The 25,697-nt window shown below is 39.0% G+C and overlaps 1 protein-coding gene across 6 annotated transcripts in view; it reads right to left on the bottom strand.

The window, feature by feature from the left end:
* Window positions 1-25,697, bottom strand: part of ATXN7L1 (ataxin 7 like 1) — a 115,116-nt gene that overhangs the window by 68,600 nt on the left and 20,819 nt on the right. For 4 of the 6 annotated variants that reach the window (XM_035331720.1, XM_035331759.1, XM_035331730.1 and 1 more), the window contains exon 3: window positions 6,325-6,429. The exons of 1 other annotated variant lie outside the window; for it this stretch is intronic. In XM_035331720.1, the coding sequence (XP_035187611.1) occupies window positions 6,325-6,429 (105 nt within the window). Of the gene's footprint in view, window positions 1-6,324; window positions 6,430-16,028; window positions 16,034-25,697 lie in introns of those variants that run through there. One more of the 6 variants, XM_035331765.1, reaches the window with a different exon arrangement.

Genomic DNA, 25,697 nt, shown 5'->3' on the forward strand with positions numbered 1-25,697 from the left:
CTCTCATGCATACAAGCAGCTAAGAAGGACTTGCATTTACTGCTTGATTTAAATTACTTGTTAAAAATTTCAATTTACCTTTTACGCACCTAAGTACTTCTCTGAATCCGGCCAGAGTGTGTCAGCAGTTAGGATACAGAGCTGTTCTCTCCAAGATAGATTTTCCATTTCTGCACCTATTCAGAATCCCAAGAATTGCTCTGACAGTCTAAAAATACAGCACTCCAAGAGTATGTAGGGAAAGAGCTGAATTCAGAAGAATGCTGTTTTAGTTTTGCTTCTGCAAGGGTAACATCCACCCTATATGGATTGTCCAGGCAACGATGTGCTATTTAAATTCTGCAGGAATGGTGCAGAAAATGGCTCGTGGCCTCAATTTCAGAGACTGCCGCTACGCTGGGCCCACAGAACTTGCAGTGATGGAGTCAGGACCAACCTACATCACCTGCAAGTACCATTGCAGGAACTATAGCTCATATTTTCACCATGGACAGGAAACAGAGTGAGGTCACTGGCTGCAATTTGGTCTTGAGAAACGATTTTTGAAAGAAAGACTGTAAAGCTAGAGAGAATTTTTGTATGCTTGTAGCTACCACGGGGTTGCAATTTAAAGTAACAGAAATGAGAGATACAGACAAAAATGTGGGTATATTAGGCACAGGTCAAGTTAAATGTACGAATACAGTACTTACAAAATATTCAATTTCTTCTCTCCCATCCTCCCAAAAGAAAAAAAAAATGGATTCTTGCCAGTCCAGCTGCTAACATTAAACAACTGTTGCCATATTTAACAAAAAGCAGGGGGGATGAGGGTAATTTTCAGTATTGTAGTTCTCTTCCGCAGTGAAACCTAACCGTGTGACAGCCCCAAAGTTATTTGATGAGTAGTGATACCATATAACAAGTTTTGACAAGGCTGTGAAAAAAGAAAATCCCAGCAACAGGAGGAGAATTACTGAAAATGCCATTGTCCTTGAAGGGCACAAGAACGCTCCCCTGATAAAAGGTCAAATGCAGTGGATAAAATATTAACAATTACAAAACCCCAAACAGGCTTATTTTGTAAAAAACAAGCCATTGAATAATTGAAATAATATCCAAGCTGAGAGTAATCCATCAAACGTGACAATGATACCCATATCGAAATCCTTATGCAAAAAAAAAAAAGAAAAAAAAAGGATGCCAGCTAGTAATGTTCCAGTTCCTGGTAAGAAAGCAAATCATTCACACTGTAAACTCAGCCTTCTTTTCTTTAATCGTGGTTCATTAAATTGTAACGCACAGCTATCACAATGTAAAATAGCTAGTCTGAGTAATTCAAAGTATATAACCTCTCTTAGAAAATAATTATGATCTGGAAGGGAAAATAATTTATTTATATTCTCCTGTACTCCAGTACTTGCTAGCTTGTTTGTCTTTTAAATGGTGCTTAAACAGCCCAATAGAAAGATAAAAAGGAACTATCCTTTTCCTCCTTTCATGAGGACATGAGTAAGTCGACCCAAGGATTTATAACACAGAAGCAATGAAAATTAAGGGCACCTTTTTTTCTTTTTGAAGGGATAAGAATTTCTACTTCTTAATTAGAAGCCTACATTAGAACAACCTTAGAGACAAGAAGGAAAGGCAGCAATGGAACCTGCAGCAAAGTGAACAGAGGAAGAGATCTTCACGTTCATATTTCCTTGACAAAACAAACTTGTTCTCCTCTATACGCTATTACTTCATCAAATAGGGGTCTTAACTATTCGATTCATTAAAATACCCTCCACATTTTTTGGAAATTGTTCCAGAGTATGTTTGGAAACTTTCCTTGATAATTATACTGCAGTGACTATTTAAACCAAGCTTCATTATTTAGCTTGGCTAATTCATGCCCACCCCCCTCTTTAAACACTTTTTAAACACATTAATTTGTTTCCTCATATTAAAAGAGGAACTCAAGATGTTTTGACAAGCTCTCTGCTGCTCCAGAGCTACCTTTTGTAAGAGATTTCCTTTTCAACAGGAAAAGATCAAAGTTAACAAGTCTATGATTGTATGGAACTTTTCTGAAAAAATAACCAGAACTGTATCTGATGCTCTTTATTCTGGTAAAGGGTAATGCAGAATAAGAATAAAGCTTTGCTCTGAGTAGAACTAACAGAAAATAGAAATATCTCCTGGGAAATGGTATGGGTCCCATCTTAACAAATAACAGATACGTCTTCTCTTAAGTTCTGTGATAGTCTATGTCAGACAGCTCAGCACAGGCTGTTACCCTAAAATCTTCTAGAAAACAGATTTATTGGAGAAAACAAACAAAAAACAAATACCAAGGAGACTGTGGTACTTCAGGGATACTAAAACACTACACTTTCAGTGTCCCGAAAAGTTCTCTACATCTTCATTGAGGTCAGCATTTGAGAACAAACAGTCTCAAAACAAAAATTCCCCACATGCCAATATACTTAGACATGCTGCAAGCCATCTAACTAGGCTGATGCCTCATTTCAAAGTAGTTTATGGGGAAACAAAACAACTGCATGTTCACATATTAAACAAACAAACAGAAACCTAAGATATTGTTACACTGCAACAAGTTACTGAAAAGAACTGGACTCAGAAGCAAACAACACAATTTCAATCCTATTGTCGATGACATGATGACATATTATTTTCAGAGTGTACAATAGTACTGAACAACCTCCAGAAATTATTTGATTTATATATCCTACTCAGCAGCCTGTAACAGTAAGTAGCTCTTTCAGTTGGACTTACACCATACAAACACGAATGGTTGAATCCTTATAAATGGATGCAAATGTTTATCCCACAGATGTAAGGACCTGAAACTGCTCTTAATAGTTCAGTACTTCTCTTAGAGGCTTGGAGAGATCTACTACTTCGCAATGCCAAGCTTTATGCTGGGTTCATTACAAAGACTGTCAAGATCAACAAGTCAGTCCTCTAATTAGCCAGATCTCTTATTTTACCTTTCTGATTTCTACTTGTCTAAGGCTTTATGATGCACCGCTTCTCATTTTAAAAGCCTGAACCACAAGCAGATTTTTGTCTTTTTCTGCTTGATAGTCCAGGAAGCAAACCCTTAAAAGTTAAACAACAACATCTGCTTCTACAATCTTCACAACTTCCCAGTGCCATCAAGGATGGCTGCCACATGTCTGAAATTAGAGACAAATGAACCACTGGGTCGACTTACACTCTGGAGAAAGGCAAATGCCATCAAGGACTCCAGAGAAGTGTACCACAGCCCAAATGTTCACTAAACCAAGCATTCCAGTGCTGCTCCAAAGCCAAGCCCTTCAAGTTACAATGCAGGAAACCTAGAGACATAAAGCACATGTCTGGCATGGATCTGAATCCTTACTGGGAGAATATGCACTGGGTCTTACCAGGGATATTAGCAACAAACCACACTTTGCAGGAGATTCTGGGATAAATCTCTACTAGTCCTTGTCAATAGCAATAAAGGCTCCCCATGATGCAGCTTTCAAGAGCCAAAAAAAACCCCAGTGCTGGCTTCTAACTCTGTCTCATTTCATTGTCTTTGTTTCAACTTTAAAGCTGCAATTCAAGACATGTAAAATAATGCATTTTACAGTAAATAGGGCAGTCTAAAATAACCTCAAAGTCTACTGACTGAGGTCTTCTCTGTCATTGAATTTACAGGGGTACTGCTGCATGACCTAATTAATTAAACAAAATTTGGTTAATAAGATACATGCCTAGCTCTTCTATTAATCTTACTCATCTCATATCAAAATGATTGTATGTTAGCCAATGCGTGCCAGTTACACAACCTGTAGTACTTTTAGCAACCATTTTTTTGGGGAAAAAATATCACTGCTTTGCAATAATATACTAAGACCTCCAAGAACACTTCTCTCTTCTAAAACTTATATAGGTTTAGTACATCACCTTTTCTGTTTCTTCTGAAAAACAACGTGTGTGTATATATATATATATATATATATATATATATATATATATATATACATACACACACACACATACAAATACTTATTTAAAGCTCTTCTCCAGGCCTTTCAGTAATATTCTAGAATACCTTCCTGAAATAAGTCTGCCTACATTAAGTTGCTAGGTATATTAAGAACAATCTTCAAGGGGCAATACCTCTGGTCAATTGTTTTCAGTATTCCCAATTTCTTTTAATGCAGACTTTTAAAAAGTCTTTATTAACCTTAGGTTCTTAAATCAAGCACTTCAGAATTTAACTCTCAGTTGTTCAGTGTAACAGGATTGTGATGATGAAGTAAAAGGGATTGCATAAATAATGGAATAATGAAGAAAAGAGGAAAAAAAAAAAGGACAGTGACTCACAGGATCTCTGCAGTTCACAGGCAACACACTAATGTTGATGTTAATTGGTTAATTCCAGCAAGCTCAAAAAGTTCTTTCCAACGTGGATTACTTCACTTTCATCTATAAAAAAATACCATTTTGTCCAGCTGCTTAGATTTACAATATCGTTTTACAGCTCTTCAGTATCCTCAATCTCATTTAAAGGATGTATCACCAGCAACTTCTTCCACCTCTGCTCTTTCTAGCAGAGTTCACAGAATGGTTGTTTTGGCTATGCTATCCTGCACTAAACTTTGACAATCAGATAAAGAATTCAAAACACTAATCCAGCATCTCACTTTACACTTCTTGCAGGAGTTTCACATGGTTCCTATGTGAAAACAGGACCAGCTTTCGTACCACTCCCCAGGCCAGGTGGTCACATCCAGGAAACAGCACAACTACTGAAGGCTACAGCACAGCATTGTCAATAGCCATGGGTCAGAAATTCAGCAGCACGTATTTTCTGTTCTGTCATACACCTCTGTATAATGCACCAATGCTTATGGTACCCATTGTACCTATCAGCACACACAGAGCAGCTTTTCTGCTGTCAGTGAAAGAACCTTAAGATACCTGAAGCTGGACAAAAAGAAACCATATATCATCAAGAAGCAAATTCTGGAAACAACAACAACAACAACAAAAAATACACACACAGGACTGCTTGTCAAAACCTTGGAATTATTCTCCTACCTCTCCAATTAGTTTAAAACATCTTCCTCACAGTACATTAATACTTTCAAATCATTTGTTATTCGGTGGATGCTGAAAGCTATATTCCTTTTATTAGTGTTTTTTCACAATTATTTCATTCTGGGCCAAAGGTACCAGTGAGTCATACAACTGCTTTTCAACATGAACACACTTGCTGCCGGTTGGTTGTCAGCAGTCCATCCATACAAACCCAAGGTAATACTTCATTAATCTCTCCTTCAACGTAAATACACTTTTACATTTTCCACTTACTGAGTTGCTTTGCTGTAAAAAAGACTGAAAGGGACACAGGATTTATGAAATCTATTTGTTGTACATAGTCAAGGAAAACCTTGCTGGATCTTTTTTTTCTTCTCTATGTATTTCATTGATACCATCCTCAGTACTAGCTCCCATTCATTGTTCTGCAATCACCTTCAAATCAACTTGATTAAACTGGATTTTAAGAAAAAAAAAAAATAAACTTCATGCAAATCTAGTCATTCCAGTCACATTTTGCAATCCTTTAAAAAACAAAAGCCAGAAACAAAACACTGGACAAATAACAAATAAACCACCAGATAAATAATAAATAAACCAGACCTTGAGATCAAGTTTTTCAGAGAATACTTCAGAGTAGTTTGTTAATCAATAACAGAAGTTTCTAATTAAAGCAGTTTTGCTTACAAATAAACAAAATAAAAATTATCCAATTGTTATACTAATTGAGAAATAAATATCTGCACATTTAAGTTCTCAAATGAACAGCTTTCAAGAGAATCTTAACTAACGTGATGCAACATGCCAATCATTTCAAAAATTAAACCATATATGAGATATAAAAACAAATCCTATAAAAGTTCCTATGTATAAATCCCATCAGAAAACAACCCATCGTAACATCCAAGTTCTGGTTAACATCAATCAGTATCACTCACTGTGCCACTTTGATAAAAGACAATCCAATATTATAACAGCTTTAGGCTAGCTAGTATCTAACTAACAGGATTTATTTATTGTAATAAGTTAATTTAATATAACAAGTTCAACTTGAGAAGCCCAGCTTCTAGAATAACTAATTTAACTTCCTTCTTTACAGGAAACATGCCTACTTGAAGGCATTCCTGATATTTTCTTTGGCAATAACACAAGATAACTGGAAAAAGTAACCACAATGCCTCTGTCACAACTGTATGCAAGGATTCTTAAGAGAACCATACGCTGGTTTGGCACTGTAATTCAGGAAAGAAAACATTCACTTACCGCAGTGTGACTGGAAAACCTGTGGCTTGACTACCTGATTGCAGATATTGCACACTACAAGATAGAAATCATCATGAGCTGGATAATGGCCAAATAAGTGCATATCTGTGGGAAAGTTAAAAATATATACAAGAATTAGAAATTATGCTTTAAATAGATGTTACGAAAAAAAATTGAAAATACTGTAGGGCCATTACTGTTACATTAACTTACACAAAACAAATTAATACACTGCTCAATTAGGGCATCTTACTATGTTAAAGAGACTTTTTTTTTCCTCTTCTGGGTTTCAAGGAGCTATGCTAAAGCTGCAGCTGCATCCCCTCAGTCTGAGTCAGAACATAGGCAGCAATGCTCACTGCCAACAGGTGGACTGAACGTTTCTGTACCGGTCAGCCACAGAAACAGCAGAAGAATATGTCTTTTAGCATCTCTTCCTAAAGATTATTTTAGAAAACAGGATGCCTGAGTTAGGCTCCGTGTTACAATGTTCTGAGGTTGACTACAGATTGCTGGAGAAATCTCCTGCTTAAAAGCTGGTTATAGTAACCAAGGTCAGCTTAAAACAGTCAGGAACACCATCACTGTTTTGAACCAGATGTCATGATGTGAAATTCCCAATCCTTTGCAAACATCCCTCCTTGTTCAAATGCCCTCCCGTTTGGATCCCTAACAAGCCGAAGACGGTTAATGAGGTATTTCCCAGTGACAGAACGAGGAATTGCATGAAATCAAATGATGGGACAGGCAAACGATGACAGGCACTTGTCCCTCCCAGCTGAAACACAGACTGCAACGCATGCATTCTTAAGCCATTACAGGCACCGAGTAAAGTGGGCTTCAATTACTGCCGAAGGCCTCCCAGCACTGACATCAGCAGTGAGTTAGCGCGTTTCACTGCGCCCGCAACTTCAGAACAAGTGTGCGTACTCATCAGCCAATTTTCAGCAGTCACTACGGTCACTTCTGTTCCTGTGACCGTGTTACCACACCCAGAGGTGCTAACGAAGGTGCTGCTGCCTTTGTGACCACGCGCCTTGCGCCAGCCACGCAGATCGCGCTGCTCCCCGAACAGGGCCATGACATCTTCGCTTGCAGTCATTTACTTGAGGACGTCACCTCTTTGTTTAAGGATGACAAAATGGCATTCCACTGTTATTCAGCAGCTTCTGAAATCTATTAGAGAACCTGCAAGTGTGACTTCTGACTCAGACTGAAACACCAACCTGGCACCTTTCAAGCTGGCGCTTCTCTGACAGGAAGAGAAATGGAAAGGTCCTCAGTGAGGACAAACACGCACAACAGCAGCTGAGCGATAACCATCAGTGATGAAATCTTACTTCTGCAATAAGTTTTCAATGTGAAAGTCATACTTTTCTTTAAAAATAGCTATTTATCTCAAAAAGTGACTTCAGCAAGTACATTATTTCATCAGTTCTTAACAAAAGCAAGCAGTTTGGGCCTAGCATTATTTTAAGTAATTCTGCCCTGGCTTTCCCCGCTGTGCAGTTGCCTATGATGGCAGTACTGGCAGCCATGAAGTGGAAAGTGTCTCCAGGCCACGGGAAACCCACAGGGACCAGGACAACCACTCTCATGCTAATTTAGGCAGCACCACAGGCAGATGCGAACAGGCTCACTGACACATCCTTGGGCACAAACCAGCAGTCCCGACCCACAGATATTCCTTGGTCTGACACAATGCAAATTGTTCGTTATCCCCTGAAAACCAAAAGCCTCTTTCTATGTTACTGCTCTTGCCAGGCTACAAAATCCTGTTGAAAGGTTTACTAATTGTGACCCCTTCACAGTGCTAGTCTGGGACTACCCAGGGCTTTAAATGTACCACAAACAGAAGGAAGCAATCAACACATTCAAGGTGAAACTTAAAAGAACTGCAGTAGTTAAGTATAACTACTCTGGTAATATTTTTGTGCCATTAGTGTTAGTACTGACGATGCCAATAGCAGGCCTGTTTGTTTTATTTCTTGTTTTTCGTGTGATAAGCTTGTGGTCTTAAAGATCACTTTACATTGGCAATTCTTACATAGGCAAAATCTCATATCCAATTGTAACATATAGATTCCCACTAACAGACTAACCAAATCCACAAAAAAGAGTATTTCTAAAGGTAAAATTTGATACAAATTCTCAGCTCAAAAGCAACTATTTAATTACACTTCCAAAATATTTCAAAAACAGTTAAAACATCTCAAAGACCCAAAACTTTTGTTCTTTCTGCTCAAATATCCCAGTGACAATCTTGCTATGAAAGCATACAGAATTTGACCTCTGCAAACACAAAAGATGCTTAAACTTGCAACTTTTTTCCATTTTAAATTCTCTAAGTCCATTTAGCCTTCACAGCTCTGTATGCTAGACTATAAAATATGCCTAGCCCTGAAGCATATGAAGTCTGGCTGGGTCTGAGTCTGAGTTTTATGAAGTCTGGCTGAAGGGAGTAACTTATAAAGACGCATAAGGTAGTAATACTGCAGAAATCTATCCAAGGTCTTAGAGTAAGAAATCAGGTTAGTTCACAGGATCACTGAATCATCTGCTTTTTCCACCAGACATGGTCAAGGAGCGAGAGCAGTAAAGGACAGGTGCTGGTACCTGGAAGCTCACTGCACAACCCTGGCAAACAGCAGACATTCAGACTTTGGGGATACCGAGGTAGCAGAAGCTGAGATGCCAAGAAACTGCATGAGAGATCACACCCAAAGGGTGCCGTGAGAAGCACAACATCAAAGAGCTGCGCAGATGCAGTGTATGAGACATTCTGAAAGGCAGCACCTCAAAAGGTTTTTTCAGTTTGCAGATTCTTAGAAATAGTCCAGTAGAGGTGCAAACATCTACTGTAAACACGGGCCTTCTGATACTAAGATGATTTACTAGCTACCTGTCCAAAGTCCACTTAAACTAATCCAAGAATCGCAAGGACTGAGGACCTCAAGTTGGAAATCAGAAGCAGAAAGACTACACAAATAAATTGTTACTATTTAATCACAGTAGCTACAAAACAAACCGAACACTATCATTGAGACTGGATTCCTTAAAAACTCATTACGCAGGAATTTGTAAGAGGGAAAATTCATCATGTCTAAACAGGTTCAACTAACCCTAGTAGTTCCATCAATGCTAACAAGATTGGCACAAATCAGTCTTCACGATTAAACTCATGATCCGCAAGCACGCACACAGTATTTATAAAATATTTTTTAATTAAAAACTGTACCAAGCATTAGTATTGTCTCACCAGAAATTCCAATCAGGGACTCACTTTATTAGGTGTGACAGTATTACAAATGCAATCCATATCACAGAGAATTTGGAATGAAGAAAACAAGGAAAGTACAAAATGATAAAGGAAGCAGAAAATAAACATGTATATATCTTTTTATAGATGTTTTCTTATTTTTAATAAAAACAGTCCAATGCTAGTGTGTCCTATTCAAAGCAGCCAGGACTAAAGGGTGATTTTGGACAATGAATTTGTTCTCAGATCTGATTGTAGCCATTTGACAAGATAGATCTTTTTATGTGCAGCTAAAAAGACAACAGCCTCTCCAGACAAAGATTTATCTTCTCGAGGCAACCATCACACCTCCTTGGCTGCTAAACTGGAAGCAACAGTGATAAGCTTCTCAGGAAAGGTTAACTGTGGAGAACAAAACAGAAAACAGCTCTTTCCAAAGCTAACTCAGGAAAGACCTCTTCAGTAGAGAAGGTAAGAACATGGAAGAAGATGGTAGATAATCCATGAACATGGTGAGCACCTATCAAATAATACTGAAATCATTATCAAAGCACAGAAAGAACAGGGAGGGACAGAAGGGAGAAGAAGGATTGAGAAGAGTATATTTCCTACCAACACTGGGCCGCCCCCCAGGGGAAACAAGGAGACCGATGTTGACATTGCCCATCCCAGACTGGCACGGTGATCGCTACCAGAGCCTGTGGCCCACTTGTTTCCTACCTGCAAATACAGACAGCTACAAGTCCAAGGCAGAAGAAGAGCTGCCCAATGCTTCTGAAGAGTAAAAGCTGTCCACGGCCCCCATCAGTTTCCTCATTTTACCAGAAGATGCTTTCAGGAGACTGGGAGAATGGTCTTGATGGGAAGAATGAACAGATAACTTATTTTCCAGTCCCCACAGGCTTTGTGGAAGGGCTATCTCTACATACGCCTCCCCTCGCAGTACCGAATCATCATCCCCTCAAAATGAAATCTTTTGGCCAGCCATGTCCGTGATAGCAAATGCTGACAAAAGCCTTGCTTGAAAAGGAGCTATTTGACTAACAGGATGCGGAGTGTCCCATATCATGTGAAAAATATGCAAGATACGTGAAAATCAGAGACAGTGAATGCTGACTGTAGGAAACCTGACTTTCCTAGATTAAAATCTTAAACCAAATATTACTGTGTGTATACTTTGCCATGGTGCTTGGGAAACAAATGCAACTTGTGCTTGTAGTTTTATTACTAACATTTGCAAATAAAAAGACAGCTGTAGCCACATGACACAGTTTTGTAAGACACCAGCTTGGTAAAATGTGCATTAAAAGCACAAATACCATAGAAACAAAAGAAAACGGTGCTTCTGCGAACTGTGCCAAGAACATAAAAATGCAGGTGTCAAATACAACTTTTTATCTTCTACAACAACACACACAAAGGAATTATTTTTAGTAACAATCAAAGCCAGATGACTTATATGAAGTTTCTTCTCTGATATTATATAATTCATAATCACATCCAACCATACAATTATACACAAGCTAGAAATAATCTAAAACACTCTTCCACAGCAGAATTAAGGTTGTTGAACACTAACATCTCATAATATTGCGTGGGAAATTAAATTTTTAATGATGATCTTTTGCTATAAATTATACACACTTTAAACATTCTCTTATATATCAGCTGCTTCACTAAGTATTCACACAAAGCCTACTTTAAAAAATATTGGTGATGCATATGTGAAAGAAGGGGGGGGAGGAGGAGAGATGGGGAGAGAAAGAATATTCAAGTCACACTGGTTTAAAACTAACAAAGAAAAACTTAGAAAAGGCAATGGAGAGAGTTGTAATGGAAAAAAAAATCCATGTGCAGACACAGATTTTCAAATTCTGTGCCTAGAAACTTGTTCAGTATTTCACTCTTGATCCACAGAAATGAAAAATCCACGCATCATTCAGAAATGCAGGGAAGCAAAAAATCTTTCAGTATATTACGTTACTTTCACATTTGAGATTTCTTAAAAATAAGTAATTTGAATGTTGACTTGAAACTTGAAAGTGAAACAATATATTCAGGGTATTACTCAGAGAGCAGTTAAACATGCTTGCATAGACAGGATAGCCTTATTTCAGAAATAAGTGTCACACTCCTTTTATCAGCTTTGTCCACCAAGCATGATTTTCTTTTGTTTTCTACTTTTCATGAAAAAATGGTAAGTTCAGTCATTATTTATCCTATATCAACTGCATTTTACCCCCTGAAAATGCCGAAGTCAGAGATGCAATTAATCACAGAATTATTTAAGCTGAGGAACCTCTGCATGACATTAGTCCAAGCTCTTGCTCAAATCATGGCTAACTTCAGGGTCAGAGCAACAAAGTAATGATCAAGGTGATTTCTTTTCTGATTAATAAAGGCAGGTCATGGCTGAAGTAACCATGAAAATGAGGAAAAAGCAAAATTAAATATTCAGGACACAACTAACATAGAGCCAAACGTTAACTGTCGTAAGTCCTGAGTGATGTGCTCTGGGTGTTAATATAAGGAACCAAAGACTGTGTATGATAAAAACACAAAATACAGAAATATTGGACTTTTCAACAGTAATAAATGAAACAAAACTGTGACTAAGAAAAAAATGCAGGGAAATAAAAAACACGCAGCAAATAGAATTGACAAGAATCAGAGCGGTAGAAGGTCTACCTGGTGACACCTTTAAACCAGACCGGTAACATTGAATGGCATGCTGCCTCCCAGGTCAGAGCAATCATGAGGATGCTGGCAATCCTAAAGAACATTGGCAATTTTCCATTAATTACAGTTTGTACAGGAAATACCACCCCCAATGACTTTGAAAGATTTTCCACTACACCACATTAGGTAGGCATTTTGAAATTGTGTCGAATATGGAAGTGGTGCCTTCCATTCCCGAAGATAATAACAAATTAAAAAAAAAAAAAAAACAACATACAGCTTTGGGAAATTAGAGATCTAAACAAATGTAGTGGATTTATAGTATCTAAGGACTTTTCAGAACAAAATGCTTGTAGAGATTAGAAAGTGTCCTATGCTGACATTGCTATTTGGACTAGACACTATGCATCAAGAGAAAAGACACCAAAATAAGAACAAGAAAAAGCTCTGCTTCCAGAACTCTGAAGCCCTCGATAAAATTTATGCAGGCTATTTGCAATCCCAGCCCAAACTAATTTGGCAACACAGAAACAGAATTGCCTGGACTATCAGACTAATGCATCATAAGAATATTGGAAGAGAAAATGCAGAACTTGTATATCAAACTATGCTGTGACACCAAGAAACCTCAGCTTTCCACACCTTAAAATACCTAGAGGGTAAGAAATTAGCTAATGCAACTTCTTCCTCCTTGAAAAACTAATTTCTTAAAAACTTGCTGATATGGAGGCAAGTGCCCTGTACCTCCTGGCGCAGGCAGAAGACAGCTCAGTTCATCTACCAATGGAGTCTTTATTGCCCTCTCTGTACAACTAAGACAAAGCACAGCCTCCAACACAGAATAAACCAGTACAGTGCCCAGCTACTCTTGTATTTGCAAAGGCAGTTGATTTCTTATGTAATGATCTTCTTTCCATAACATTATATGACACTCAAAATATGTTATTTTGCAATCTTCTGTTTCAGTTGTAAATCAGGCTTCCAAAAGAATTTAGACCGATCAAAGTTAGGCACTGGTACTCCCTTGTGCCATCAATTGTCTGATTACACAAGGAGTCACAGTCAAGACAAGTATGAACTAGGAGCAAAGTAGCAAGAGGAAGGACAAAACAAAACAGGAAAAAGTTTTCTGGCAGTTCAGTTCCCTGAGCTGTCCCACTGCAGAGCCTGATGACCACTGCTAACAGCACAAGGGAGGGGAAGGAAATGCACAGCCCAGAACTGAAGAGCAGGAGGACCCACAGTGACGGAGAGGTCCCACAGCAGGTAAAATTGCAGCGGAGCAGCTGAGCCTTGCCAGCTCGCCCTGAAATCTCTCACACGGGTATCTGTGAAACGTTAAAGGAGGGCACTTAGCTCCAAAAGAAGCTTTGTAAAACTAAAGTTACTTGTCTCTCAATTAAAGATGGCAGAAGCCAAATGGATTAATTTGTACCGTAAAATCATTCTGAAGCACATCATCTTTTATACAGTTCTTCATACATTTCTAACGCTTCAGATTACTAAATTCATCTTTAAAACCAAGTTCCCACTTTACCATTTAACTTCTCAATTATTTTCTGCAATGTAACCAGACAGGTTAATTTTTTACCTTTTCAGTTCCTGAACACACTGGCTCTCCTGCCTGTCCTTCAATTACCAAGCCTCCTCTCTTTCTGATGTGAAGGGTGTTGGCAATAATGCTAAGAAACCATGTTCAGAGGGGCCATGTGTCACTGAGGTCTATTTAGATGGTTACGTGAATTTCTGTTAACACTTCTGTTAATTCTTTATAGTGAGATTTCCTACCACAGGGCAAATACAAGCATTAATAAAGCTGCTAAAATATATCAACTAAGTCTAGTGAATGTTTGCATTTGGCCACCGCGGCTCAGGACTGGAGAGGAGGGAGGTGGTCCTGGGAAGGAGCAGCTAGAGCAGAGGCAGACCTTCCCCTGCATTGCCCGTTCTCTTCCAAGTCTGCATGCAAGAATTTGGAGAGCGAGACGAGGCTGAAAGGCAAAGGCAAAAGAGAGTTCAGCAGGGTGACAGGCAATAACCCATGCTAAGGGATCAGAAATACTGCCTAGAGATGGATTGTAGGGTTAAGGCTTATGAATTCTATTTATCTCAATTTACTATTTAAAATTAAGTACAGCGTAAAGTATAATCACAGTGCATGAACATGCGGCAACTGTAACAACTCTGGTAACATCAAAATATAGTCTACAAAATTGTGACTGTTCTTTTCTTTAATGATTAGATTACACTTCAGGGAAATGAATCTTAAGGATATTATTTGTAACAAACCAGACTGTGCAGTCCATATCCAGAAGCAGAGATGACATCCCATTTGTAGTACACATAGCACAACTACTCCTAAACTCCTACATATGGAGAATATGGTGAAGCCCCACTCAGGAGACCTTCTTACCCTACAAAAGCAGTAGCTTTCCTTTAGATGCTCACGTATATCACTATCAAAACCACCACAGAGTGAACATGTCCACACACTGGTGTGCACATATGGGAGGGAGAATATGCAGGAGGACTGCCTGTCTATGCATTAGACTTCTGATTCCTGCAGTTCCCACAGCCAGGCCAAAAGGGAGGAAAGGCTAGAAAGCATCTTCATTTCCTTCATAATTCAAAGTCACTGTCACACACTTTGACTAGAGCCTCCACGAACAACTACATAGCAAGAGAACAATTCTTTCTCCCTTGAACATGTATCAAGAAGAGGCTCGTTGCAAATGAGACTTGTCAGCACAAGTGGTATCCATCACGGATGATGGGACTAAATTTCAGTTCAGATTGATGTATGGCTCTCCAGAATTAGATGTCTGACCTTTAGCAACAGATACAGGGTTTCACCACATACAGACTTTCTCAGAGACCTCCACAGCAGGTGGGCTCTGCTGGGACAGCACACCTTGACACTGGAGGAAAAAAAAAAAAAAAAAAAAAAAAGAAGAGATCTCATGTCTGCCAGTTAGCTACAATAACTGACTGAAATAGTGTTTCAGCTTTTGATTTTCTGCTGTGAAATGCCTAAGCTTTCTTATGTACCAAACACACCAAAAAGGCAAGGAAACAACCTGAAAATACTGGGACTGCACAAGTAGCATGGTGAGGATCTAGAGATATTAAGAGCCAGCTGAAATGTTTGGTGCCTTTTTAATGTTTTCCTCAGTACTTCTAACATTTCTAAGCTACAGAAGTACTCAAAGTATGAAGAGGGTACCTGGGACCTCTTCTCAGCTTTCATTTTTGGCATTACAACAGCTGATTGCCACACGGCAACAGGTTGGTATCGCCTTCATTCATGAGAGGAGTGGGCAACCCTTGCTGGAGCCTGAGACTAACAGATTTTAGAAAGCATATCAGACTTCTGCAAGTCAGGAGAGTCTTGACAAGCTAAATAAATTAGTCTGTCTAGAGCCAAAGGTGAAAAAAGTATCAGTGACAATCAGGGAACCTTTTTCTGGAAAGATAAGACATTCAAATGCTCCTATCGTAGACCTATCTCCTTTTGGTAGCTTGGCACTAGGAGTTTGGCTAAGGTTGCTAATGGGGAAGGAGGTTTCTCTTTTATCAATAATGAAGTGTCTTCTCTATTCCTGTACAGCCAGCCATCCAAACATAGGTGATTTCCAGGATTGCCAAGGCATCAAGCCAGCGAACAGGGCAAACAGTGTTTGGGGAGTGGAAAAAAATAGGTTTTCCAGTTTCTTGGAAGTGAAACATGCAGAATTTGAAGTAGGTTGTTATACAGCCTCCCTATCACCTTCTTTATCAGACTGACGTCTTCTTTCTGCCTGAGCTTCTTGGTCAGCATTCGGTGCGATCCCACTTGGAGCTAGACTGTTACGAGCAGCAAGGCCTAGTCCAGAGGGTGGCAATCGGATCACAGCAGTTGAAACAAAAGACGAAGGAAGAAAGGTTTGAGGATGCACATGCTTAACCTGAGCAAAGTAGTAACAAGCAGGGTATTCACCAACTCCTGACTTTGTACAGTCTGTCAAAAACCCTCAGTCTCCCCTATGACTATATAAACCACTGCAGTGGGACCAACAGCAACACCGATTCCAAGAACCCGTTCCATCTGCATAAGATATTTCCTCTCTACAAGACATCAGGTTAAAAAAAAAAAAAAAAAAAAGCCTTTTTAAAGGAGGAAAAAAAATAATAATGCATTTTTATTCTGGAGAAAATGCAGGTCTTTCTCTGCTTCAAAGCAAATCTTGCAAATACCTTTTAACGTTCAAATTTAGTCGACAATTGCTAGCTGACTACCTCAAGGAACACAATGAGCTATTGTGAGGTTATTAGAATAGCTGAGAAACAGCCAGAGTGACCAGAGACATTTTTTTAGTTCTCGTTCACCAGAAACGTCGCTTCTGATTGTGGCTAGACAAAGAGGTGAGAAGACAACGTCAGTTATTGTCAACTACTGATCTTCATTACAGCACAATAATCCGAAGGGTTCACTATAATCAATAAATATTTACTAGTGACACAGATACTTTATTACTTGATTTCAAACAAGTAGGCTTTCTACGTGGATTTAGCGCAAAGATTTCAAGTATTTTGTTACGTGAGTCAAAATAAATACCTAAAATCAAAATAAATTAATAACCCTTCCCCAAATTACACAACCAATGTACTACAGATCACCTTTGCAATAGGTCATGGGTCATGGTGAATTTGAAAGTGTTTTTTCCTTATTTTTCCTCATTTTCTAAAATGATAGCTTAATAATAATTTAGCACTTGAATACAAGATCATGGGATCTGAAAAAATAAAATTTGAAAAGAAAGTAACATATCTGGTATTTATTAACATTGTATCTCTTCCCCCTCCTTTTTTTTTAATTAAAGAAATGTTGAATACATCTATGTTAGGGGCTCCTGAGTATGGAGAAAAACAAACAAACAAACGTTTTAGATATAATTATTTTGTAATAAATTATTTTAGTAAAGCCATCATCTGGAGTGCTTGTAATGAAGTCCTGCAAGGACTGCAGGTTTGCTTCTTTCCTTGACAATACACACCAACAAAAACACATTTACTCCATAATCAGTCCTCAGGAGAAAATCCCACAAGTGAAAAAAAACCCTCACTCCTATTTCTTCTGTGCAGGCTGCCATGCAACAGACCTTAATCCACCAACTGGCATTTTCATCATAAACACCCTGCAAGTCACAACTGGCATGGATGCGCGGGCCTGGGAAGCTGCATTATCTTCTGCAGAAGAGCAACTCTGGTTTAAGGCAGTACAACTGGACTGGAGGAGAGCTGGCTTAGTTTCTGGCTCCAGAACAACATTCTTGTATGACCCTGATTAGATTTTTCTGTGCCTCAGTATCCCATCTCTTAAATCAGGATAATATGCTCTTTGTCTGCCTTGCCTGTTTAGATGGCAGCCTTTCTGTATTCTCTTACTATTTGTCCATACACTGCAGCCACAGTGGGGCCGTTCTTTTTGGCCGGGACTCCTCTATTACTACAGAACGGGCAATGAATAAGATAACTCTTGGTATGTTTTAGAACTGCTCTGCAATAGCATCACAATTGTCACAAAGACTTAAAGAAGTCTTCATAATCTTTACAGGAGTATTTTCAGACCCAACTGGCACGCACCGTTACAGAAAAAATACTCTTCTTTGTCGGCATTATAGAAAACTATTATGTATTCTTTACAGAAGTCACACTTTCTGAGTAAGAACCTATGCTGAAGGTTAAAAAGAAAGACCAATAAACATTAAGTTTTCATGGCTTTCTAGCCTAACTTCTTACCAACAGACTTTTAAATAATAACAAGATACGATAAACATACGAGATATGATTTAATAGCTTAGTGGGTAGTATCGGCAATAGGAGGACGGTTGGACTAGATGATCTTGTAGGTCCTTTCCAACCTTGTGTTTCTATGATTCTGTAACAACAATCACATACTGTACCATCAGGAAGGTATTTCTTAGACTGACTATTGACTATACTCTTCTAATTTTTCTAGCAAGGAAAATGATGAGTAAAAAAGGCCAATAAAAATGATTTACCTTACCTATGTTGTTAGAAAGCATGAAGCACCTCGTTGTTTGTACATATATGGGAAGATTGAATTCATATGCTGTTCCCATTTTATTAACTGATGTTATAGATGCCTTTTTTTGTTTTGTTACTGCTCCCAAAGTATCATTTGCTGCTGAGGAAAGTCAGTGCTTCTTTACACACAACAATTCAGCTATCAGAAAACTCACAGAAAATTCAGATCTAGTTCCTTCTCTCGCAAATTGCTCTACATGTTTTTACAATCAAGTTATTATTTCTTTATGACAAATAAAGAAAACCCCTGCTGCTTCAGTACTCCAAGTTCATCACCAATCATTCTGTTCTGTTACTCCAAGTCTCTCTCAAAAAAAAAGCAAGGGCTAAGAGCATATTTTACTATAAGAACTCTCCTCTTACTGAAGATTCAAGGTGCCTGCTTGTTTTTAATTGATAGATGGATATTACATGAAACCATATTTTAGAAGTACACAATAATTCTCATGCCTCTCTGAGGAGTTACTTTCAGACTTTCAACAAAATCAGGTTACATCTCCTTCTCTCTTCTCTGTAATGATGAATTTTACATTATATTTCCAAAAGACCCTGAAAGTGTAAGTGGCCTGAAAACATCCAGCCAGCTCATGTTGTTCATATCTCATTCAACAATTTGCAATAAACAGGGATGGCAAAGGTCCCATCTTACAATGCCTTGTACATGTACAAATCTCTATACCCAAAAAAGGGACTTCTAAACACAAATGTCAGAATTTGCTCACAAAATGCTATATGAACTCAGAGTTGCAGATGTTTCTGTAGGCTATTTCACAAAATATAGCACGTGAAGAATCTTTGTAGTCAATACTGCAAAAGCCTAGAAGATGGCAGCTAGGAGGTTAAGCCTGGAGCCATCCCTCCTTTTCTGTTTCCTTCACAGAACTGCAAAGGACACGGACTTTATTCTCATCCTTGTTGATGTGCAGATCAAGGTAACACTTAAGCACTCAGCTGGGCTTTTATTTCAGTGAGAGAGTTTTATGCTGAAGAAAAATATGTGAGAGAAAGGTCATTAATGGATAACAAGATGTGGAAATATGAATGAGAAACTTCTTAATCGAAGTTCGAACATACAAAAACTCTACCTCAAGGTCACTCAGACAAAACAGTTGAAACAGGAGATATATTTCTAGCATATTAAGGAGCAGTCTTTAGTTCCACTAACACACAACTCCAGAAAACAGCTCTTTCGTTTAAAAATTCCACTCTCGAGGGAGTAATTATCCTTGCAAGTACGACCAGTCAAACGTTTTCCTCTCTCAAATAAGCATACATATGTAATCAGTTCTTACACTGAGATTCATATAGTACAGTTACGCGCAGACCACAAACATCTCCAGAATAAGAATATTCTACTGCTGGTACACGTTAAGTATTGATAAACTAGACTGGCAACGTGGCAAGTGGTAGTGGTACAGTGATCTCTTCCCCATTCACTAAGGCATCACAGAATCGTAGGGGCTGGAAGGCACCTCTAGAGATCATTGGGTTCAACCCCCCTGCCAAAGCAGGTTCCCTAGAGCAGGTTGCCCAGGTAGGCGTCCAGACAGGTCTTGAACATTTCCAAAGGAGACTCCACGACCTCCCTGGGCAGCCTGTTCCAGTGCTCCGTCACCCTCACCATGAAGAAGTTCCTTCGCGTGGAAGACCAGAAGGTATGAGCACCTTTGCTAGACTAACCAGGGCCATGCTAAAATCCTGCTGCATATCGTGGGGAGTCCTTCCCTCACACAACCCTTACAGAGAACATGGCCATGAATGGCACAAGGGCCAGCACAAGTCCGCGTGGCACTTGAACATCCATCAAGGCTTCAATCTAAGCACCCTAGAACATATGTACAAATTGCATTCAGATGTATTCCCCTCCTTCCTTCAGGGGTACTTCCAACAAAGTTATAGCTTAGTACAGGTACAAGATCAGCAACAATTTAAAGCCTCAAAATAAAGCTATGTGGTTAAAAGACATCATTCTATAAAGGACCAAACCCCAGTAATGAGACACACTAGTAAGATTCACCGCCTAGATGAAAAAAAAAATGATTTATTTTTATTATTGCTACATCAGGCAAAATAGGTCTTAAGGAACTTGAAGAACTTTTACCAGCTAAAGAACGAGTAAAAGAAACCATAAGAATTTCCCCCTCTGAAATATTATGCTATTTCAGCTCCAAAGGCTTTCAAAAAATTCAAAGAGCAGATTTAAAGAAACCTAAAAATCTAGTAGCACTGAAACAGCAAAAGGAGGAAATGAAAAAGCAATGGAAGAAGCATGTGTTACTTGTAAGTATCAAAAAAGATCAACTCCACTTCTTACGCTGCACAGTACATACTAATACTACAAATCATCAGTTTAATATTGCCACTTAAAGGCATATACACTAATATAATAAAAGCTATAAATAGGGCTCTTTCTTTTTAATGCGGGAAAGTAGTTTATTAGTTCAGTCACATTATTGTGCTATTTCAATTTCTGACACCTATTGAATATTGTAGAAACCATATTCTGATGTGCACATAAGTAATTGTCACTATGTCACTTAACACACAAAATCATGTCATAATTCCATTGTTACAGTCTCAACTGAAGACTTTGAAACTTAGAACTTTTTGTTTTCCTGGACAGGTTAAGAAAAGGTGGCTTTGGGGGCATGAACTCCTTAAAATAAAGGAAGATAATTGTTTTTCTTTCATCTATCTTAAATACATGGCTACAATGAACCTTCCAGCCTACTTTTTCACAACATTAATTCATTTTCCACTATTTGGCAGCAGCAATAACTTACTAGGACTTCAGGGTGTAACACAAACATCGCAAGGTAGAGTTTCTGAAGGCTGCGAAGCCTTTCTGTTTGAAGGAAGTCCACTGCATGCAGTGGAGAATCAGCATGCCAATTCAGATCTTGTGATGTGCTACACTGACCTAAAAAGCAAGGAGGTGTTACACCCACCTGACCACCGAGGCACTGAGCAAGCCTCTCAAGGCAACCCCCTGGGACATGTTTCCTCACAGCAGGTACGCAGCAGCAGCTGCAGAGCTGCTGACACCTGAATGAGGTTAGGATATAAAGGGCTCAGCTGTTTCTGCTGGGGAGCCAAGACCATCCCAGAAACACGCACAAAGAAACCTGTCCCAAGATTAAAGCAAACTGCTGAAAACGGGTCTGCTCAGTGACAGTCTCAGGTTCTCAGTGCTAACGTGTGAAAGGCCAATGACATTTGCTGACGTGCGCTGGTCCCAGAAGCGATGCTTTTGCCAACTCCCAGACTCACCTCACCCACCTACCAGCTCGCTGCAATGAACGGACCACTCAATACTTCTAGGAAAAGCTGTCAGGCATCAAACTGCAGCATAAGAAGGAATCTTCCTTCCAGCATCATGCTCTTCTAATGACTGCATGTAGCAAAGAGGTTATTCATTTACTTAATCCAATATCAGAGCATCGTGCTAGCTCTGCAACAATTAAAAAGTTAATTAAAAAAATAAATCAACAAAACAGTTCCACTTAAAGATAGGATCCATGTTTATTCAGCTTTTCTTCAAGACTGCCATGCCACCTGGTGCTCCACATTTTATTTAATTGTGGGGATATTGGTACAAGAGGTCTCCTAGATACAATCTGAGACTCAGCTTTTCACAGACACTGTCAATGTTCTGGTGCACACCTGGCCTCAGCAGCGACAACACCTTAGCTAGATGAAGAGAAAGGAGACAGAAGAAAAATGCACCACCTCCTCTCATGCATTTGAGATACTGAGATACACTCCAGCATCATAAAGCAACAAAAAGTCATCAAAAAGACTCAAAAATCCATGGACAGAGATCACGTGAGACCTTTCCACCAATCTCACTAAATAAAAACATCCTCCAAACTATTACAAGGAGCAAACCTACCCCCCATTTATATAACAGCATGGGTCCTCAGAGGACTGTTACTAATTACCATGCAATCCAGCAGACAGGACAGTGGACAGAGGAGCCAAACCCTGCATTCTTTCACCAGCCCACTGGGAAAACCTTTAGCCAAATTTCTTGAATTCTTACTGTTGCTTTCCCTGTACATCAGGAGCAGTTATGTACATTGTAACTCCTAATTAAACGTTTTAAAACTTACTGATGAGAAGCAACACGCAAGAAAACAAGTAATATACACGTTTTAATACGTTAACACCTTATCTGCAAGTTTATGTGATAATTATAACAGCGTAAGTGAGGGCTAATTCCTGTCCCAACATTCCATCTAGATAAAAAATCCCTGGTATTACTATTTTTCCCAAAAGACCAAAGTCCAACAAAATTCAGTTTGAGAAAAAAAAAAAAACACAGCAAATAGCCTACATATGGTATAACAGCCATGCAAGTGAACATCTGTCCACTGAGAACTGTTTGTACATTCTCCAGGCACAACTACTTTGAGGATCTGAAGCAAACTCCGGTGCTGCTTGTGTGAGCTGAGGATGTTTTTCCAGAGTGAAAGAGGTACATACGTGTCCTGAGGGATGTGATGGATCCCAGCGCAGGACTGTGCCCTGGATGCTGCTGCGGCACCAGAGCTGTGGGAGCTGCTTGCCTCAGGGATGCTGGCAGCAGCTGGGTGAAATTGATGTGGTCCGTGGCTTTAATGAAGGGTAAATGAATATAGTGTCAGACAGGACCTTTATTCTAACCAGAACAGGCTGTGAAATTCTTTCTGTTAAGGAGGCAAAATGCCTGAGAACAGAAGAAGTGCCGCATGTGCTAACGCCCTGCTCAGCACAGTGCAAGGAAAGACCAGATGCATCTGTGGGGTGCTTGTTTGGAGTATCACTCAGAGCCTCAGGTCACCAATGTACACCTTCATTCTGAATCTCCCCGTTGACAGATGTGGGTGTTTTTCTGAACTCGGTATCTGAATGGCATGAGACACCACTTGAGAATGTAAGACCCCTGCTAATGAAGCTCCTGCAAATGATCTAACTATTCTGTGATTAAATACTGTCCTGTTTCGGAGATTACTGCAAATAGTCTTCCTACCAACTCAGATCTGGAAAGGATATGCTGTAGTTACCAGAGCAGAAATGTTCAATAGGGCATTTATTTTTTTCAGGGGTTCACGATAGAGAAGTCTACACATAAGGAAATCTTGTAAAGCCAGAATACATTGCCTTTCACAATGGCAAAACACAAAGCATCTTCAAAGCGCTGTCATGGGCAGAAGAATCCTAAGCCAGCTTTGTACCTCAAAGTGCATTTGTTATTTTAAGTCTCCAAGTTCAAGTGGAGTACATCATTTGAAACATAAACAGAGTCAAATGGCCACATTTTAAAACTTGTCTTTCATTTAATTGTGAGCATTAAAGAACCAAGAATCTTTGTAAGTTTATAAAACCGAACTCTTTATTTTGATTAAAACAACATGTTTCTGCAATGAAAAAAGCCACCAAGAGCTGTAAAAATCACCAACTATGTGGATTCAAATACTCTGAAGTAAGTTACCAGGATGCATAATTGCTGCATGACAATACAATAAAGTCAAGGCAGTCTGGAGACTTTGACTATAAATTTCCTTGCTGATTTAATGAATTTCTTTAATGTCTAAACTAATAACTTTATCACTCATTTCCTACATTTGCAATGCTTGTTTGAAGAATACTTGCAACATCACTTCAACTATTAAAAATCCTGTAATATTACTCCATTTTCTCATCGTAGTTTGACTTTATCTCAGTTTTACATTAGTAAGAAACAACAAAAAATGTTTCCTCTGGCTAAATAATCCTGAACTCATCATAAACACAGATAAGAACTTGCTTATCACAATTCTGTTTCTTTATCCTTTAAGTGGCAGCAGTTGTCATTTCATGCACCAACTGAATTTTATGGGTAACACTATCAAAGTCATCAGCTATTAAATTCAACTACAATACATTCATAATTTTGATAGAAAACACGGGCATAACTACGATCCATCCTCAGGTTCAAAATCTTACCCTCTGACTGTGCATACATAAGGTGAGAGGATCTACTTCCAGCTAAGAGTTGGATTTTACAGTGAGGAGAGTGTTGCAGCTACCTACCAGCTACAGTCCAGAAGCTAGCCAGCTGGCCCATACTACACTGAAAACTAATTTATTTTGGTTCAGTATCAACAGGGCAGCTACCAGAAATTAATTGATGACATTTCCCCTTGTCAAAAAAAAAGAAAAATAGAGATTAATCATGAAAAAGAAATCACAATACATTAAAAATCACCAGTAATCATTCACGCCCAATTAATTATCAAACGTGCCCCGATTCTTGCTGAAATAACGTACTCATAGCTAGCTTAGAATCACTGTTTACATTCCAAGATAATTCACAAGCACTTTACAACTGCATGTTTCAATAACCTTACAAGGACTTTTATTCCTCTGTGGAAACAGAGTATTACAAAATGTCTAACTTGTTGCAAAACTGTTGATGAAATTGTGAATAAAATAATCCCTGAAATTCCACCAAAAGAAGACACATCACACAAAAATAATTAAAGCATTCCTCCCAAATGAATACTTCTTCACAAAAAGTATTCTTAAAATTTATATAAGTAATAGAGGACTATTCTTTCCAGCTGTGTCATCAGCTGTTATTTCACATGCTGGGATTATATTTCACTTTACTGAAGTTACAGAATAAGATGCACAAAGGCCTAAACTTTATTTGAATGACCAGATTACTGTATCATCATCGTGACATGTCTGCAAGGATATAGAGAGCTCCTCAGTGACATACGTGGATTTGTCTGCATGCCTCTCAAATACATGCAGAAGACTTCTGGATTTTAAAACCACCAAACGTAAATAAGAAAGAAATGCCATCATTTTCAAAACAGTCAAAAATCTCAACTTTTAAAGACGCATGAGGGTGACCGTGATCACTCACAGTGGGAGCTATCCTGCTATTCATGAAAACTTTGCCCTCTGTTTGGTCAGGCAGAGTGCTAAGCACACATTCCAAGGGAACTGTAAGCCAGCGGTAGCCCAGATACCCTCAAAACTTGGGACACTCTAAGCAAACAGAAGCTTAATCATTTACCACACTTCTTGATTCCTTCAAACAGATTCTGACAACTTGCAGGCTCCTGGAGGATTCCCACCAGGCATACCTGAAGCATTTGCACATCCAGCAAATTGGACAAGAGGGCAAGCTAGCAGCCAGGACACATTCCCGGCAGCTTCAGATTTGCTCCCAAAACTTAAGACCTCCCCCTGCTCCTCTTCCCTACTCTCCTCCAGGTAACTTCCTCTCACCTCGAGCCCTCTGTCCCCTTTCACCTGTCCAAACCTCTCTGATTAAAAGCAATGCAATGGCAGAAAATGGTGGGAGAAACTCAAA

This window comes from Oxyura jamaicensis, chromosome 1, assembly GCF_011077185.1.
Source record: "Oxyura jamaicensis isolate SHBP4307 breed ruddy duck chromosome 1, BPBGC_Ojam_1.0, whole genome shotgun sequence".
In the NCBI taxonomy this organism is placed as follows: domain Eukaryota; kingdom Metazoa; phylum Chordata; class Aves; order Anseriformes; family Anatidae; genus Oxyura; species Oxyura jamaicensis.